General features: G+C 36.5%; 2 protein-coding genes across 3 annotated transcripts; both read left to right on the top strand.

Moving 5' to 3' along the window:
* The first annotated feature begins 6,325 nt into the window (after positions 1-6,325).
* LOC148104331 (uncharacterized) lies at positions 6,326-7,898 on the top strand. Its single transcript, XM_087839369.1, has 6 exons — positions 6,326-6,385; positions 6,679-6,809; positions 6,945-6,986; positions 7,085-7,162; positions 7,268-7,321; positions 7,542-7,898. The coding sequence occupies exons 1-6, from the start codon at positions 6,352-6,354 to the stop codon at positions 7,734-7,736; spliced, it is 534 nt and encodes a 177-aa protein (XP_087695495.1). The 5' UTR covers positions 6,326-6,351; the 3' UTR covers positions 7,737-7,898.
* Positions 7,899-8,880: 982 nt separating this feature from the next.
* Positions 8,881-9,864, top strand: LOC148104330 (uncharacterized). 2 transcript variants are annotated; one of them, XM_087839371.1, is made up of 4 exons: positions 8,881-8,915; positions 9,018-9,153; positions 9,306-9,359; positions 9,542-9,864. In XM_087839371.1, the coding sequence occupies exons 1-4, from the start codon at positions 8,881-8,883 to the stop codon at positions 9,824-9,826; spliced, it is 510 nt and encodes a 169-aa protein (XP_087695497.1). In that variant the 3' UTR covers positions 9,827-9,864. The 2 variants fall into 2 exon arrangements, with proteins under 2 accessions (XP_087695497.1, XP_087695496.1); XM_087839370.1 differs by lacking the exon at positions 8,881-8,915 and having other exon boundaries at positions 8,953-9,153.
* Positions 9,865-16,920: the final 7,056 nt, after the last annotated feature.

Here is a 16,920-nt window from a genome sequence, read left to right as displayed (position 1 = left end):
ATTACATGAAATAACCATGTATGCAGCCTCAACACATGACGGGTGTATTCTCTGCAAAACTGGTGCCAGAGCTCATTGAGCTGATACAGCTTGATTTTTACATCTAGTCATTGATATTATAGTTATTCATTAATGGCACTGTCTTGTTTTAAAGTAATTGCTCTGTTGGTGATTCATTGTGGTACTTTAACGTTAATTCTACTTAACTTGTCAATGAAACCCTGTAAAATTACTTTAATCATCTCCAAGTTACTACCAAATGGTAATAAAACCCAGTCAAATTTGCAGCACTAGCTTTCACATGTTTTATCTGAATTTGTACTGAATTGTAGAGATGTGATTTATGCATGCATCAGCCTCTTTTAAGCTGCTTTTAACTCCTCATCGTTATTACTGGACATCCATCCATCCATTCGCTTATCCTTCTCAGGGTCGCGGGGGGCGCTGGAGCCTATCCCAGCTGTCATAGGGCGAGGTACACCCTGGACAGGTCGCCAGTCTGTCGCAGGGCCAACACACAGGGACAGACAAACATACACACTCACATTCACACCTAGGGGAGAACATGCAAACTCCACACAGAAAGACCCCGGCCTGATGGTGGAATTGAACTCAGGACCTTCTTGCTGTGTGGCAACAGCGCTAACCACCGTGCTGCCCTGTCCAGTATTACTGGACAGTCTTATATATTTTATGATGGTAATATCACTATAGTTTTTTCTGGAAAGCTGGTGGTACAGTGGTACTTTAAGTCATACCAAACTCAAGCATAGAATACTTACTTGTAGTTACTATAATTCATCCACCTAGAATTTTTGCACTGCAGCCTGAAAGATGAATGATTAACCTAAACTGATGATTACAAAACATTTAGCATGGGTCGATGCTTGATTTAACTGATTTTCCTTCTCTATCTGAAAATACTAAATATATATAGTATGTGTTTCCATAGTGTAGTGGTTTACACATTTGTTTTACATATGAAAGGTTGCTTGTTTATTTCCAACTGGAGACACAAAATCCCCTTTATTTATTTTATTTTTACTGCATTGTCAAAGTCTGCTGAACGTCACTTTATCTGAATCTTAATCTCTCAATTACTTGTGCTTCCACACTGTGGTCTTACTCTTCCATCTTGTCTTTGTATCTTCTATTCATTGCATCATTTTGAATAGTGAAAAACAGTGCAAATGATTTTCGAATTCAACTACAACTACTGTCTGCCAATCATTGACAAATATAGTCTGCCCTATTGTACTCAGAATATAATCATCAACGCGCTTTCAGCTTTGATACAAGACACATTATCATTTATGATTCATTCAAAATTTTAAGACTGTTCATTCTTTTGGACAAGTGGACCCTGCTGAATGGAAAGCTCCAGCGTGCTGTGTATACCATATAGATAGAAAATGTAATAGGAGGGCAGAAAGTGCATGAAGCAGGAAGTTAAAGGAGTGTTTTTATAGTGTTTTATGGTAACTCATAACCACATATTCCAGTAAAGTGTTCAGACAAATACTACTCCTTTGAAAACAAAGGTGAAAGGGCAGCTCACACACACCCTGTAATATGATTGAGGTGATATCAAGAGTATATAAAAGCATTTACAGCATGTCCTCTCGTTATGTTTTCATTCTTCACCCGCACGGCAGCTCTTGCTCAGTTGATCTAACAGGTAATGTCATTAACATTGTTCAGTAAGACTGAATTAACCTTATGTACCCACAGTTTTCTATTTCCTTTTTGTCTCAAGCTCTTGTCATTTTCAGAGCAATGGCAGCAGCAGACTTATCAAGAACCAGAGAACCAGCCAGAACTACCAAAGGCTTGTTTCTCATCTTCTCTCTGCTGTGTCTTTCTTATGTCACAAGTTCGCTGAAGACCGAGGATCAACTGGTGAATAATTCTTGAATACTTTCCTTTTTTATATATAGATCGAATTATAGACTTATTTTTACAGATTTACCCCACATAATGATGGGCTCATTAATTTTTCTTTATCTGCAAAAGGTTATATAGATCCTTCAGCTGCTGTTATTTTCTCAAATTTCAGGAAAAAATGAAAACTGCATTAGAAGAGGCTGAAAGACAGAAGGTGGGTCAATCAGTCTCCGAGTTGCTCACAAGTTGGCTTTGAAAGTCTTCCATATGTGTAGGAAGAAAAGTTATGTTTAAAAATATAAATTAACAATTGCATTTTGCATCATACTGCCTTAGTGACATTTAATATATGTTTTTATAGGCAGAAGAGAAGTACAGAAATGCAACCATCACAAAACTATTTGATCTTGCAAGTTCACTAACTAACAAGGACCAGATGGTAATTTCATATTTTCTTAACCTTTTATTTTCATGTGAAACAATTACAAATGTATTTCTATCATAAACTCCAGTATTTTTATATCATGACAACCTCATTCACTACTGGAACTTCCTACATTTGCAGTCATTTTCACTGAGCTCATAATCCTTATGGTTTGTTCTCTGCTGGGAAATTTCAGGAAATGTTCAAGGAAACACTTCGCAAAGCTCTAAAACAAGAAGAGAGACTGAAGGTGGGTCAGTCTCCAGGTTATTCACATGTTGACTAAGACAGTTTGTCATTTGCAAACCCTTTAGTATACCTTTAGTGATGTTACACACAGCATACTGACAGAACTGCAACTCAAGGATGTGTAGGTAATAGGAGTGTACACAACACAATGTAACAATAACAGTTGTATTTTTCTCCATCAGGCAGAATACGAGCACAAAATTCGAACTGCCTCAAAACAATTTGATGAAATATGGAGGCAAGTTCTTCCTCAGCTGGAATTAGTGAAGACATATGATTCTCCACCACTACGGGAAATGCTAAAAATTGGGATGCGTTCACTGAAGAATAGCAGAACCTATTTAGACAAGAAGATGGCTTTGCTGCAAGAACAGTAAGAAGCCAGAAAAAACTGAGTGAAACGTAGACCTCCATAAAATAATAGGAGGAAAAAACTAATTGAACTGCAACAATTTATATTTTCATCCATGTCTCTGCTGATCTGTGTTGTAGATATATATGTATCTGTGAAATAAACGTTACTCTCAAATGTTAAAAAGTTAAATGTTCTCCAATTTTTTTTGTTTGCTTTAAAGTCCAGATATACAACAAGAGAGTGAATTAGGGGAACCAAGGACACACACACACACACACACGCGTGCGCTGAGGAGAACTACATACGAGCGGGCGAGTGAAACACAGGTGTATACAATCAAGAAAATCATGAGGAGGAGCCAAAACTCAAAGCAGAACACAATAAACAACTAAAACAAAAAGCTACTAAACAGAAAGACAAAAAAAATACACTGAACATGATAAAAAAAAGGAAAACTGAGGAAATCAAATACAAAACATAAACACTCAACAAAAATTTGAACCTCAATAACTAAGATAAACACAAAAACTAAAAATTCAAGATACTAGAGTGTAACTAAAACATTACTCAAAGAGCAAAATGAAACTTCAGAGTTAACGCTGGGTGTTTGCTGCTATCAAGGTTGTTCATTTCTTACAGGGTGTATTTTAACTTTTGCTGTGAACCTGGGATGCTCTGAAGCAGGTTGGGTTCCAGATTAGAGATCAAAAGCTTTCAAATCGCAGTCTAACGATCAATCAGGAGTGCTAAGTTTATTCTACAGTTTAGTCACATTGTACACTAAAAACAATGAACTGTCAATCATGATGAATGATACTATTCATGATGTGTTTATTTGTCATCAGCTAAACTAAATAAAGGACTTCTGGTCTATATATACATGCACATACATGCCTACTGATGTGACTGAATTGCTGTACTAAGAAGCGCACACAGCTTCTTCTGAAAAACAACACATTTGACACAGTTGAATACTGCCCCCTGGTGTTGATTGTAAAGAAATAATTTATCCTAAAAACAAAGGATGTTACAAAAAATAGGAAAGAAAAAAACTTTAAAATTATGTATAATAGATATGTGTATAATGCTTGTACACACAGATCACATCTGTGTGTATCAGATGTGATCTGTGTGTGGGATCTCTTGCACATTGGGCTTTAAGACTCACATAGTTCCGCAAACTCACATAGTTCCTCAAACGTAAGCTAGATTCAAGTGCTAGTGGAAACATGGGACATCTGGACTTCCTGTTGATTCCTGTGTCATTATTTACTCTTTACCTTTCCTTTGTTCTAAGTGCTTAATGTGTTAATCACATTTTATGCCTTTTGTTAATGAGTGCTTCTGTCTGTGCTTTTTCTTTTCTTTCCTTTTTTAATGTCCGAACAATAAGTGATGAGTATCAGTGATTCTGTGGTTTATGCTTCAAATTCCCCTTTTGGGGATCAGTATGAGCAGAAATTCTTTTTATCTCCTGCACTGCCCTTCTCTGTTACACATTTCATTGTTTTTCTTTTTTGCTACCTAGCTGACCTGTCTCCCCAATGTGATGTTTGTGTATTGTCTGTACGGTCTGCAAGGTCTTTAATCTCAGTTGCAGGCATCTGCAACCGACAAATAAAGGCATTTATCCAATCCAATCCAAGTTCACTAACTAACAACACTTGGTGAATCCTTGCTTAAGCTCCATTTACAAAATGACAAATACACATTTTCATTTGCTGAACATGCATACTTGAATCAGTGCACCGTCATTTGTAATGTCTTTTACAGTTAATAACTGTCTGAAATCTAGACCCCATGCACATCACCAAACACCGTGTTTCCTACCTTGAGATGCTCTTGTGGGTCTTTCTTCACTCACTTTTGTCTTCACTAACTGCAAAAAATGGTCTGTTGAGTTGAGATCACGTGACGGACTTGGCCATTGAAGAATATCTCATTTTCAACAACTCATGGATTCCTTTTGCAGTATGATTTGGGTCATTGTCCATTTGCACTGTTAAGCACTCTCTGCTCAGTTATGCAGTATTTGGCTGAACTTCTACACTTCAGAATTCATTTTAACACTTCTACGAATACTCCATGTCACTGCTGGGCCATCTTAAATCAGTCATGTGAATTGGTGAATCCCTGGACTCTAAAAGGTTAAATCAAGCATACAAGTCTGTCACGTGTATTTTTTTTTTAAGATACACCGTTGTGGTGTACAGAGGCAAAATTACAAAAAAATATATCATTGCCCAAAAACTTGGACGTAACTGTGTAAGAGGCATGTTTTATTAAAAGAAAGAAAGAAAGAAAGAAAGAAAGAAAGAAAGAAAGAAAGAAAGAAAATCCATTGCATGTGTTATTTCCTTAATTTCCATGTTCAATAACATTTAGGTCAGATGTGCATGATAAAGCCTACCACATTATGTAGATCACTGAATGATGCACTAGTAAATGTACTCAATCAACAAGTTGAATACTGTGTTTCCAGTCTTGCAAAATGTAGAGACAAAAATCCCTAAAAACAAAAGAGGCATCTATTGTTTTTAGGAACATGTAGAAACTCCAGACCCCGAGAGCTGTAACCAAAAGAGATTTGAAAGCAATGTCAAAGTGGCACAAACTTTGACATTGCCACACAGTTCCTCCTAACTGCTTTCAGAAACATGATACCAAACACATGGTAACACCACTGACATAATCCAAAAGTTGTCAGGGCTGCTTTTTGCAGCCAAGCTTGGACTGGACAACAAGGACTATGTTTCTCCATATAAAGGTGTAAATTTCAATCAAAACCAATCTCTAAATGTTAAACAGTATGCTGTTATAGCTTGTTATAGTTTCTGTTGACTCTAAAGAAATTATAACAAGCTCTGTTTTGCTCCAGAAACCTCTTCCTTCAACTGTAACAGTTTGGAAATGAACTGTTTTAACTGCTTTAAAATAAATCCATGCACAATATTTTCCTGACTGAATGACTGGGAAACAGCCTTACTGATCAAATATATCTTTTCTATTAAATGAAAATAATATTTACTCATATTTAACAAATACTAATATGTTATTATTAGTATATTTTTATCAGCTTAGTTACAATACATTATTACTACAGAGAATTCATTTCAAAATAGGTTTGTGCAAAAGCTATTTGTCATAGGTGGATATGACTAATTTTACTAAAAGTTAGTAAACATTGCTAATTACCTACCCTACCCTAAAATCTTATAAAATGGTTCCTAGTCACTTTTTATAAAAGGAAGGAAGAGCTTAAAGTGGAAAACTATCGGAGGGTTTTTATAGTATAATAACTGGCAGCTGTCTATTTCCAAAAAGTGTAAAACACTGAAACTGAAACTGAAAGGGTAGCTCACACATGATGATAAGTGAAGTGACAAAAAAGAACATAAAGCATTTGCAGTGAGTCATCTCACCGTGTTGTCTTACCCCTATGGTACAGTACTTCTTCTTCAAGTCACAAATGGGTAAGACCGATAGCATTGTACAGCATGTCAGTGTATGTGTGTGTGTGTGTGTGTGTGTGTGTGTCTGATTGAGTGAGTAAAAGATTGCATTCTGGTTGTGTGTTTATGTTCAGCACAGCACGTACCACTTACTGTACCTCATGTTTACTTGATTTTATGTTCATGAAAGGTGAAGCCGGTCTCGACATCCTACATTTAGCTCTGTCTGATCAAAATATTTAAAAATATCAGCATATCTATTCAACTACAATTCTCCATTTTCCATTATTTTTGATATCCTGTTTTAACTTCAGGGCCGATGGCAGCAGCCTTATCCGAAACCAGAGGACAAGCTTGTATCAGAGAACACAAGTGCCTGTTTTTCATCTTTTCTCTACTGTGTCTCGTTAGCGTCATAAATTCACTGAAAACCAAGGACTATGTGGTGAATTCATCCTTGCTTAACATCCTTGCAATTTATTTGTTAACTTGTTAACATACACTGCAAGTTATCAGCATTTTTCTTTAAATGAAATGGGCTTTATACTTGGCTGAGCAGTTTCCATTGTCTCAATTTCAGGAACAAATGAAGATAGCTATAGCAGAAACAAACAGAATGAAGGTTGGTCAGTCTCCAAGTTTTATATATCATGCATCTCTAATAACTGTAACTAATATCAGTAAACTAACATGTAACTGTGATTTTTTTTTTCTCATCAGGCAGAACACAAGCATAGAAATGCAACAATCACAAAATTATTCGAGCTTTCAAATTCACTGGCTAACAGTGAAAAACTGGTAAATGAATAATTTTATAATAAAATTAAGAATTTACTTGTTTTTATGTGTTTTTCATTATATTAGCCCACACACTGTGCTCTGCTTCTTTCTGGGAAATTGTAGGAACTATTCAAGGAAACACTCCGCAAAGCTGTAAAAGAAGAAGAGAGACTGAAGGTGGGTCAGTCAGTCTGCAGATTACATTTGTTTAGAAATATACAACATGAATTCATAAAATTAGGAAGTAAAATAAAATCGATATGATATCAGTATACCTTCAGTGATGCACAGCACACTGAAGTCTAATACATGGATGTGTAGGAAACAGGAGTCTGTGTGGCACAAAGTAACACTGAACAATGAATTTAAATGCTAAAAGTTGTATTTTCTTCATCAGGCACAATACAAGTACAGCATGCTGACTGCCTCAAAGGAATTTGAAGAAAAAAAGAAGCAATTTCTTCCTCAGTTGGAACTAGTGAAGACATTGCCATATTCTCCAGACCTGATGGAAATGGCTAACATCGCAAGGAAAGCCTTAAAGATTGCTAGAATTTACTTAGATGAGAGACTGGCTTTGCTGCAAGACTAGAGAACAAGAGAAACAAGATACTGAGTTGTAACAGTTTATGTTCTGTCTGCGTCTCAGTGGAAAAATATTGTTTTTATATAATTTTCCAGATTAAACCAAACATATTCTTATGAAATTATCTGCAATTTTTTAAAGTAAATGTTTGATGCAATAAAAGTTATCTTTATTCCCAGAGAACTTCTTTTAGTTTTGCCGCTCTTGTCCAATGATTTGACATCATAATACAATTTTAATAAATATGTTATGTAAAAAAATTAATAAATCATGTTACGCGTCCTTTTTTGAAGCTCTGATATAATTGTCATAATGTGAAATCTTTTGTTTCTGAAGTCTGATTTTCAAGTCTTGATATGAGGCTGAAAGAGTGGGTCTGAAGGAAAACCAGAAATTCATTGTCTAATATGTTGTCACAAAGTCATTAGGTTATAAGCCAAAAGAAGATCATCCAGGGTTTCATATCATAATTCATTCCTCCCTTTTGAAACATAGTATTAACAAGACTTACTTTTTCTTCACTGTTCCATCCTCTGTAACACACATATAATGAAGATTTACAGCAACAGTCTTTTCCTAATTTCCAAGTTCCTCTAAGTGTGAACTTTAAACCCTTCAGGCTCAACATATGATATAAATCCATTTTTATACAGTCAGTGCCAAAGGTGAAAGTCTGTCATTAAACATGCCTGTTAAAAGCTGCCTGTCCAAGACTCTGGTTCAAAAGAGGTTTCTAACCTCAAAAGTTACACTTCCTTATTAGATAAAGTGTTGTTAAAATCGAACCACAGTGCACAGTCTTTGAGCTAAAACTTCACCAAAGACAAAGGAAAAAAAAAACAAATCAACAAAAGACAGTTCAAAGAAATGTTAACCCTCTTATTGAATTCAGTTTCTGACAGTTTCTGCTCCATTTATTTTGTATTTACTGCAGGAGTTGTTCATATCTCTTAGTACTTACAGTAAATGAAATGGGTATTTTCCTGTAAAACAAAACATCCAAATATGACTTAAGAATTTAAGATTAAAGAGACAGTTAGCAACAACCCTCCAACCCACCCACCTAAACACCCACCCACCTACCCGCCCACAGGCTAGCCTTTTCAAGGAGTCTATAAAGCATTTTGTGTTGTGTTGTCATTCAACATTCATGCTCTTATTCATGACTCCTCCTTCTAGTAGCAGGTAAGAAGAGCAACACTGTACTGTGAGAAGATAGTGTATGCAGATTTTTAATACATCATGTCCAGTGAAATTTAAAGAGTTTACTTTGTTGTGTTGTTTTAGAACTGTGATGGCAGCAGTAGATTTGTCCAGAAGCAAAGGACTGAGTGGTGTCATAACAACAAAAGGCTTATACATCATTTTAACTCTTCTGTGTCTGATCCACCTTTCAAGTTCACTAATAGACCAGGACCAACTGGTAAAGCGATTGTTGACTTTCCAAACGAACAGCTAAATTGAGCACTTCTACAACTAAGTCATTACATTCAAATGTACAGTGTTTTGGGGGGTTTTCTGGCATAATCACATGCTTCACGTGCATGTTTGTTGATGTTTCCTCTTTATTTGCAGGAGGAACTGAAAGAAAATGTTCAGAAACTGCAACGAGAAGCATTGAGATGGAAGGTAAGTCAGTCAGTATCCATGTTGTGGAAATGGAGGAGCAATCTGGAGGGTCTATAACTATAAACCACCAAAGCAAATCAAATTTTTCCATCATGCAAAGCTTTTTTGTAACATAATACACTTAATTATTTTCTTTCTTGTTTTTTTTTTTTTTATTCCTCTGGCTTTATTTTTTCCTTCAGGCTGAAAACAAGATTGACAGAACCTACATACCAGAATTGTTAGATGATGTGCCACACATAATGAAGTCTTTGTCTGAAGTGCTAAGGAAAGATTTTGCACCAGTGTTGAATTTTCCACCACTGCTGGAAATAATTGATGATCTAAAGACGTTCCTTGAGGCATTCAGTAAGTACATAGGTAAATACCTTGAAACTACATCTGCAGAAATCAAGGACTATGAAGAGAAACTAAGTGTTGTGATGGAGCGGATAACACACCTAGAGAAGCACAAAGGCGAACTGTAACATATTAATCATTACAGACACAACGCATTGGTCTGTTTCTGCTATTGTATGTACTGCCTGTGTAAAACTTCTTCTATACTAAGCAGCTTTAGTTTGAAATTTTTGGAAAGTGGCTTTGAAATGTTTTCACTGAGGAAGACTTTGTGTACAAGTGTGCTACAAAGTTTGATGACTTGATCAGCTTGTAAACATTTTAGAGATCTAATATAAACAAAAACCACTGAACACATAGACTGTGTGTTGAACTGCATCAGTAAATCTGGCAGTAGTCAATGACTTACAATGTTGTGCAACATGTCATAAAGAAATGTGTTTATATGGATGGTTAAATGATTTATTACATTCCCATGCTTATATTGCTCATTTGAAAACTGTTAAGATATCCATCTGAATAATAGAGAATGTTTCCAAAGCTATATAATAAATGTCAAACTGAAAATTGAAGATACTGGAAACCTGGACTATTCCCTTGTTTCACAAAAATGTCTCTAATGTTCATTTGGACCCATTATCATTTATGTGCATTATATTTTGTATTGCTTTAAATATATGCAGGGATTTTTTTCCTTTCTCCCCTTTCAATCTGTAGTGGTTCGGTCCAGAACCTCTTTCGGCTTTGGCTTAACTAATTAACCAATCAGCCAAAGCCACCTTGTTAAATCTTAATTTGGTCAGCTGGTTTATTTGTGAAGGTGTGATTGGTCCACTTGGATTTTTTTTCTGTTTCCTGTTTTTATTTAAACACAAAATGTTTAAACAAAAAAGGTTTGGTCACTTAATAAAGTTGTTCCCTAATACTATAAGTGTGGCTGGAGTCTTCCACGTCATCAGATCTTTGTCTTCTCCATGCACCTTGGAAGTAGGGAAAGTTGTGTCAGAAAAACGTTTTTGCTTTAAATGTACAGCAACATTGTAAGTGAGTGCTAGCCTTAATGGATTTTTCAAATTTAAATAAATGAAACCTCTGTCCCTGTTTACTTTTGTGTGTTTGTGCAATTTTATTCCATAGTATTAACTGGATTATACTGATATTGTTAATAATTATTTATTTAAAGTACCTTATTGTGTGATTCTTACTCTGAATCTGAATAAGTACGCGGGACCACTGTGTGCGGTAAGACCAACTCTTTACTCACTGTATTACCATCTCCCGGCATGCATTGCCAGTGCGTAACATGTAATTACACAATCAAACAATGAACACATACTGCCCATACAACAAATGTACCAGAGACAATTATGAACACACCACAATATCTATCTACTAGATATTGTATTCAGTTATATAAATAAAGTAACAGCGAGGTTTATGTTATACTCCCGTTGCATGAAAGATAGAAGCAACAATACACAGCATAATATTTGATGCTTCAGTAAAGCTTTGTGTAAAATATTTTTTTATTTCAAATGATTTGAAATGATCAGTGACAATCAGATTGATGTGCATGTTAAAATAACTGTGGATCCTGGTATTTGTAGAAGGCATGGCTGCTCTAAGAAAAAACTGTATTTTGATAACCAACTATTTAAATTTATTATATGTTATTACTAACTTCCTGTGTTGATTGTAGCGAGTAACAAAAGTGGCACAAAATTAGTGACACATGAATACGTAGTACAATAGTAGTAACACAGTAGTAACACAATATACAAACCTAACATCACCTTACATCATATTTGGTTCACTGATATTATTGGAAAAACTGAGACTCTGCTATTGTCTTGTCTAACAAAAATGACAGTTCTACCATTGTATCATGACTGGTTTCATTTGTGTTGAGTTTTTTGTCTGTGTGGTTAAAATGTGTTAACCACATTCTCGTGCCTTTGCTGTCGGTGGCTTCTGTCAGTTTTTTCTTTAAATGTCACAAGAGTAACTGATGACCCTTAATTCCTGTAAAGTGGGTCTGACCGACACTATTTCTGTGGAAAGAAAAGCAAAAGAGCAGCTCACACACATGAGATGTAACATTAGTGAAGTAACACCAGAGAATATAAGCCATTTGCAGCTTGTCGTCTCACTGTGTTTTCAGCCCTGACTTGTACAGTAAAGCAACTCCTACTCCATTCACCAGGCAGGTAAGATCAGTAACACTCTACAGTGAGATGGTTTACATTTAATGTATTTTATACGATATATCAATAAATTAACAACAGGGCACATCCATTGAATTATTTTTTCAATAATATTTAGTTATTTTCTTTCAAACTGATACCAGTTTTTTTCAAACAGGGATGGCAGGATCAGCCTTATCCAGAAACAGAGGACTGTTTTTTTTCATCTTCTCTCTGCTGTCATTGGTTTATGTTGCAAATTCACTGAGCAATAAGGAACTTTTGGTAAATCTTTTAGCTTCTTTTGTCATATGACCAATACATGTTTATCTGTCACTTCAAGTCACCACAAGCTCATTAATGGTTGGATTTTTTTTATTCAGTTCGAGACGTTTGTATGTGGTGCTGTGAAGCAACTGACACACTTACAACCTCTTTCTGCAAATTTCAGAAACTCAACGAACAACTTCGGAAACTAGAAGAAAGAACAGCCAAAATGAAGGTGAGTCTGTCAGTTTCATGTTGATCACATGTTGTCAGCCAAATGTGGACATGAAACTACATTCCACAACAGAATATAAACTAAACATCTTTATTTTCTTCATTAGGCAGACTACGAGTACAGTAAAGCAACCAATTTAAGAGAATATGATGAAAAAATAGAGCAGTTTTATTCTATTTATGAACTAATAAAGACATCATCAATCGCAGAGGATTTTCCACCATTGCTGGAACTGATGAATAAATTTAGTCGATTCATTGACAAATCCAGGGTTTGGTTTAATGGGGCGGAAGATCACATTAAAGCAAGAATGAAGGACAATGAAAAGAAACTGGAAGAACTAAAGAACATCATCAAATTTCTAGAGGAGAAACGAGATGAACTCTAACGGTTTCTATTTAATATCTTCAAAATAAATACATGTTAGAACGTGTTGTTTAGATATACTATGTTTTCATGAAAGAGGTGGACATCATTTATTTCCTGAACTGTGATTCATTTTCATTCATTTATACACTTTAAATAAAATCTGAAATATGATGGATGTATTACCTGTGGAAATCTTGATTCTAGGCCAACTCATTTTTACTTCATTTTAACAATTTATATTGATAGCACTGTGTTTTTTGTTAACTAATTCTTATTTACAATTATATATGAGTGACACAATATATAATAATACTTTATTCCTGATTCTCTTCTACTTAACATGTAAAACCTGCAGCATTACTTTAATTTTGTCCAAGCTGTGCTTAATGACCAAAACTGGCATTGAATTCAGGTCAGACTTATTAAAGTTTACATTATTCTCCTGTCACTGTTATCGCCTGCCATTCAACTGTCACATTTCCGCTTTTCTCAAATCTAGTCAGAAGGTTTCTGATTATAAATAACTTGGCATTTGGATAAATGACATATTTAAATTCAAATATCATTACATATCAAGGCAACAAAACAAAACATAAAATTACAAGAGAAAGTTCAAAGGAATGTGAACCAACTTATTATGAAGTCAATTCTAGTTAAATTATTACACTACATATACTATATTTGAAAAAAAAAAAAAAAAGCTGTGAAGATTTTGTTAAAATATGAAGTGGCTTTAAAGCAGTTATCATAACAGTTTATTAGACAAAAGTATAATTCATTGATTGTTGTATTGTGTAAAATCTCACCACTAGATGTCATCAAATTGCAGACTGTACTCTCCAATCAGTCAGCTGAATTCTCTTTTCTTAACCCCTGCATAATCTTAGCTATAATAACCACATAAGACAAACTTTTAGTTGTTTTTTTTTTCAAAATCCATGTGTCAGTATGACATCCAGCTCATTTTCTATTGCTTCAAGTAATTAGATTAGCCTAGAATTACATTGAGTTGTCCCCATGGCTCACAAATGCTTATGAGTTCTTTTCTCCTTCGCCTTCTGGGCTGGCCCTAGGATTTCAGTGGCCCTAACTGAGATTTTATATGAAGCCCTAAAACACTTCCAGCACAGCCACCACATTGCTAGGCGAAGAAAGAAAGCAACTTGTATAAAAGGTATATCAGTAAAGAAAATGAAAAATAACATTGAAAAGAACAAATAAATAGCAATGAAAAATCAATATGAATAAAAAATGAATAGCAAGTATATCTTGTTCTAATGAAAAAGACATTAGCAAAAATTAATGTTAAATTTATTACTTGCTAGTTGCTGTTTGTCAGGTGAAAAGATTTGCCTCATATACAAGAAAACACTACGAGGTTATTTGGTCATTGGTTTTGTCTACAATTTGCAACAGTTGCTGTTGTAATGCAGTGTATCGCCACATGGTGGCGCCTCCTGTCTCATGACTGGTGTGTCACCCCCATTTTTAAGATAAGATAAGATAAGATAAGATAAGATAAGACTTTATTGATCCCACGACGGGGAAATTTTTGTGTTACCTCAGCTCAGGTACAGATATCACAAGGAAATACAAAAATACAAATAAGTACAATCAATGAAAAAAAGTAAGATAATACACTATATACATTGGTAGCATACACAGTATGTGATTAAGGATATGGTTGGAAATATGCAAGACATAAACTATATAGCTTGACAAAACTATTGTACCACTACTATTACTATGTATAGACATGTACACACACACACACATGTACACACTAAATATACATATGTATACATATGCATACATATATACCTGCACATGTCCGTACACATGGAAGGTCCATTATGCATGAAGTGGTGACCGTGGATGTTCACAGTGTCCAGTGACTTATGACATCGTGATTGAGGAGTTATAGAGTCTAACTGCTGTTGGGATGAATGATCTGCGAAAGCGCTCCTTCCTGCAGCGAGGGTGTTTCAGTCTCTGACTAAAGGAGCTGCTCAGCCCACTCACATACTCATGCGGTGGGTGATGTGGGTTGTTCATGATGGATGTCAGCTTTACTAACATCCTCCTCTCGCCAACCACCTCCACAGACTCCAGGGGACATCCCAGCACGGAGCTAGACCTCCGCACCAGTTTGTCAATCCTGCTCCTGTCCCTGTCCGTGCATCCACTCCCCCAGCAGGCCACTGCATAGAAAAGGGCAGATGCTACCACAGTGTCATAGAATGTCCTTAACAGAGTCCTGCAGACTCCGAAGGACCTCAGTCTACTCAGCAGGTGGAGTCGACTCTGGCCCTTTTATACAGGATGTCTGTATTTGTAGTCCAGTCCAGTTTATTGTTGAGGTGAACACCCAGGTACTTATAAGAGTCCACTATCTCAATGTCTTTCCCTTGGATGTTCACCGGTGTTGTAGGGGGTGACTTCCTCCTGAAGTCTATGATCATCTCCTTTGTCTTGCCGGCGTTGATTTGGAGTACGTTGGTCTCACACCAGCCAACAAAGTCACTGATGACCCCCCTGTATTCCTGATCATTCCCATCTGATACGCATCCAATGATGGCTGTATCATCTGAGAACTTCTGTAGATGGCAATCGTCCGAATTATAACAGAAGTCTGAAGTGTAAAGGCTGAACAGGAAAGGTGAGAGATCCGTGCCCTGTGGTGCCCCCTTGCTGCAGATTACCACCTAGGACACACAGTCATCGAGCCTCACATACTGTGGTCTGTTGGTAAGGTAGTCGATGGTCCAAGCAGTCAGCTGTTTGCCTACACTGGCTCCCTCCAGCTTCGTTCTCAGTACTGCAGGTTGGATGGTGTTGAAAGCACTGGAGAAGTCAAAAAACATGATCCTCACAGTGCTCCCCACCTGCTCTAGGTGAGAGAGGGATCGGTGTACCAGGTAGATGACAGCGTCATCCATCCCAATTACAGAATGGTAGGCGAACTGCAGGGGGTCCATCACTGAGCCCACCAGTGGCTGAAGATGGTGCAGGATGAGCCTTTCCATGGTCTTCATCAGATGAGAAGTCAAGGCAACAGGCCTGAAGTGGTTGGGCTCCCTGGGGTGTGCGATTTTTGGCACCGGAACCACACAGGAAGTCTTCCACAGTTCAGGAACCGTCTCTAGGCTCAGGCTTGGGTTGAAGATGTACAGGGCCACCTGACAGAGCTGGTCTGCACAGTCCCTGAGCAGTCTGGAGCAGATTCCATCCGGACCTGCTGTCTTCCTTGCCTTCGTCTTCTTGAGCTGATTTTTTGCTCTTCTTCGTACCATCTCTCTGTAATGGATTCTTCCGTGTGTACACGGACTAGTGTGCTCTAAAGTAATGTGTAGTAGAGGTAGCACTGTTATTTTTGATATTTTAAATAAATGAGTACTTTTGGAAAGTTAGAAGCTTTTGCTCATTTGCCATCCACCTGCACACCTCCGCAGCTGGCTTCATCTCCACCGCACGTTACAAATCCACTTGGGTTGGCGAACGAACTGTCATAAAATAATTTACTGTGGCTATTTACTGTTACATATGTTCAAACAAAACTTTGATATAAGAATTTGAACATTTGAAATAAGAATCGTCAAATTCACTCCGGTAGAGTCAATAAATAATACTTACCTTTATCCTGTTTTGTTTTTTCCATCTCCGATTTTCTTTTTATTTCTTTTTCTTTTGAGCACCTAGATATTCTTTTAGGAGCCATTTATTCAGTGTTAGGATAATCAAAAGTCCATATTGAGATGTAGCATTATGATGCAGTTGTTCCAATTTTGCCCAGCCACTACTGGGGCTAACTTCTGGTTAGCAATGCTGGGGCTAACGTAAACAACCACAAAGGTACTTTATGCCAGGGGCCAGCCCTGTGTTGTCATTCTCTAGCCACGTGGATAAAATATGATTAGATGGATGTCCATGTCAGCCAGTATATTTAAGATGACAGGGCACATTAACGGCTTCCACACCCCGATGTCTGCTCCTCTGTACTTTTAATTGATTAATTTTAAGTTTATAAGGATCCACCAGTTTGGGTTTTTTTTGAAAACTTAATTAGACACTTTGTTTTCATAACTTACGAAAAAAAACTGACTGTACCTTTAAATTGTGTAGGTGTCTGTGGCCCTTACGCAGCTACACTGTTTGTCTGTTTGATCAT

Source organism: Neolamprologus brichardi, chromosome 3, assembly GCF_056152115.1.
Source record: "Neolamprologus brichardi isolate AB-2024 chromosome 3, ASM5615211v1, whole genome shotgun sequence".
Taxonomy (NCBI): Eukaryota; Metazoa; Chordata; class Actinopteri; order Cichliformes; family Cichlidae; genus Neolamprologus; species Neolamprologus brichardi.
This window is presented reverse-complemented; position numbering and strand designations above follow the sequence as displayed.

Excerpts from the sequence above, each read along its gene's own strand:
- LOC148104331 (XM_087839369.1), top strand. The coding sequence starts at position 6,352 with ATGGTACAGTACTTCTTCTTCAAGTCACAAATGG. Across the intron at positions 6,386-6,678 it reads CTTCTTCAAGTCACAAATGG|GGCCGATGGCAGCAGCCTTA; the intron begins GTAAGACCGATA and ends TTTTAACTTCAG. Across the intron at positions 6,987-7,084 it reads CAGAAACAAACAGAATGAAG|GCAGAACACAAGCATAGAAA; the intron begins GTTGGTCAGTCT and ends TTTTCTCATCAG.
- LOC148104330 (XM_087839370.1), top strand. The coding sequence starts at position 8,953 with ATGCAGATTTTTAATACATCATGTCCAGTGAAATTTAAAGAGTTTACT. Across the intron at positions 9,154-9,305 it reads TAATAGACCAGGACCAACTG|GAGGAACTGAAAGAAAATGT; the intron begins GTAAAGCGATTG and ends CTTTATTTGCAG. Across the intron at positions 9,360-9,541 it reads GAGAAGCATTGAGATGGAAG|GCTGAAAACAAGATTGACAG; the intron begins GTAAGTCAGTCA and ends TTTTTCCTTCAG.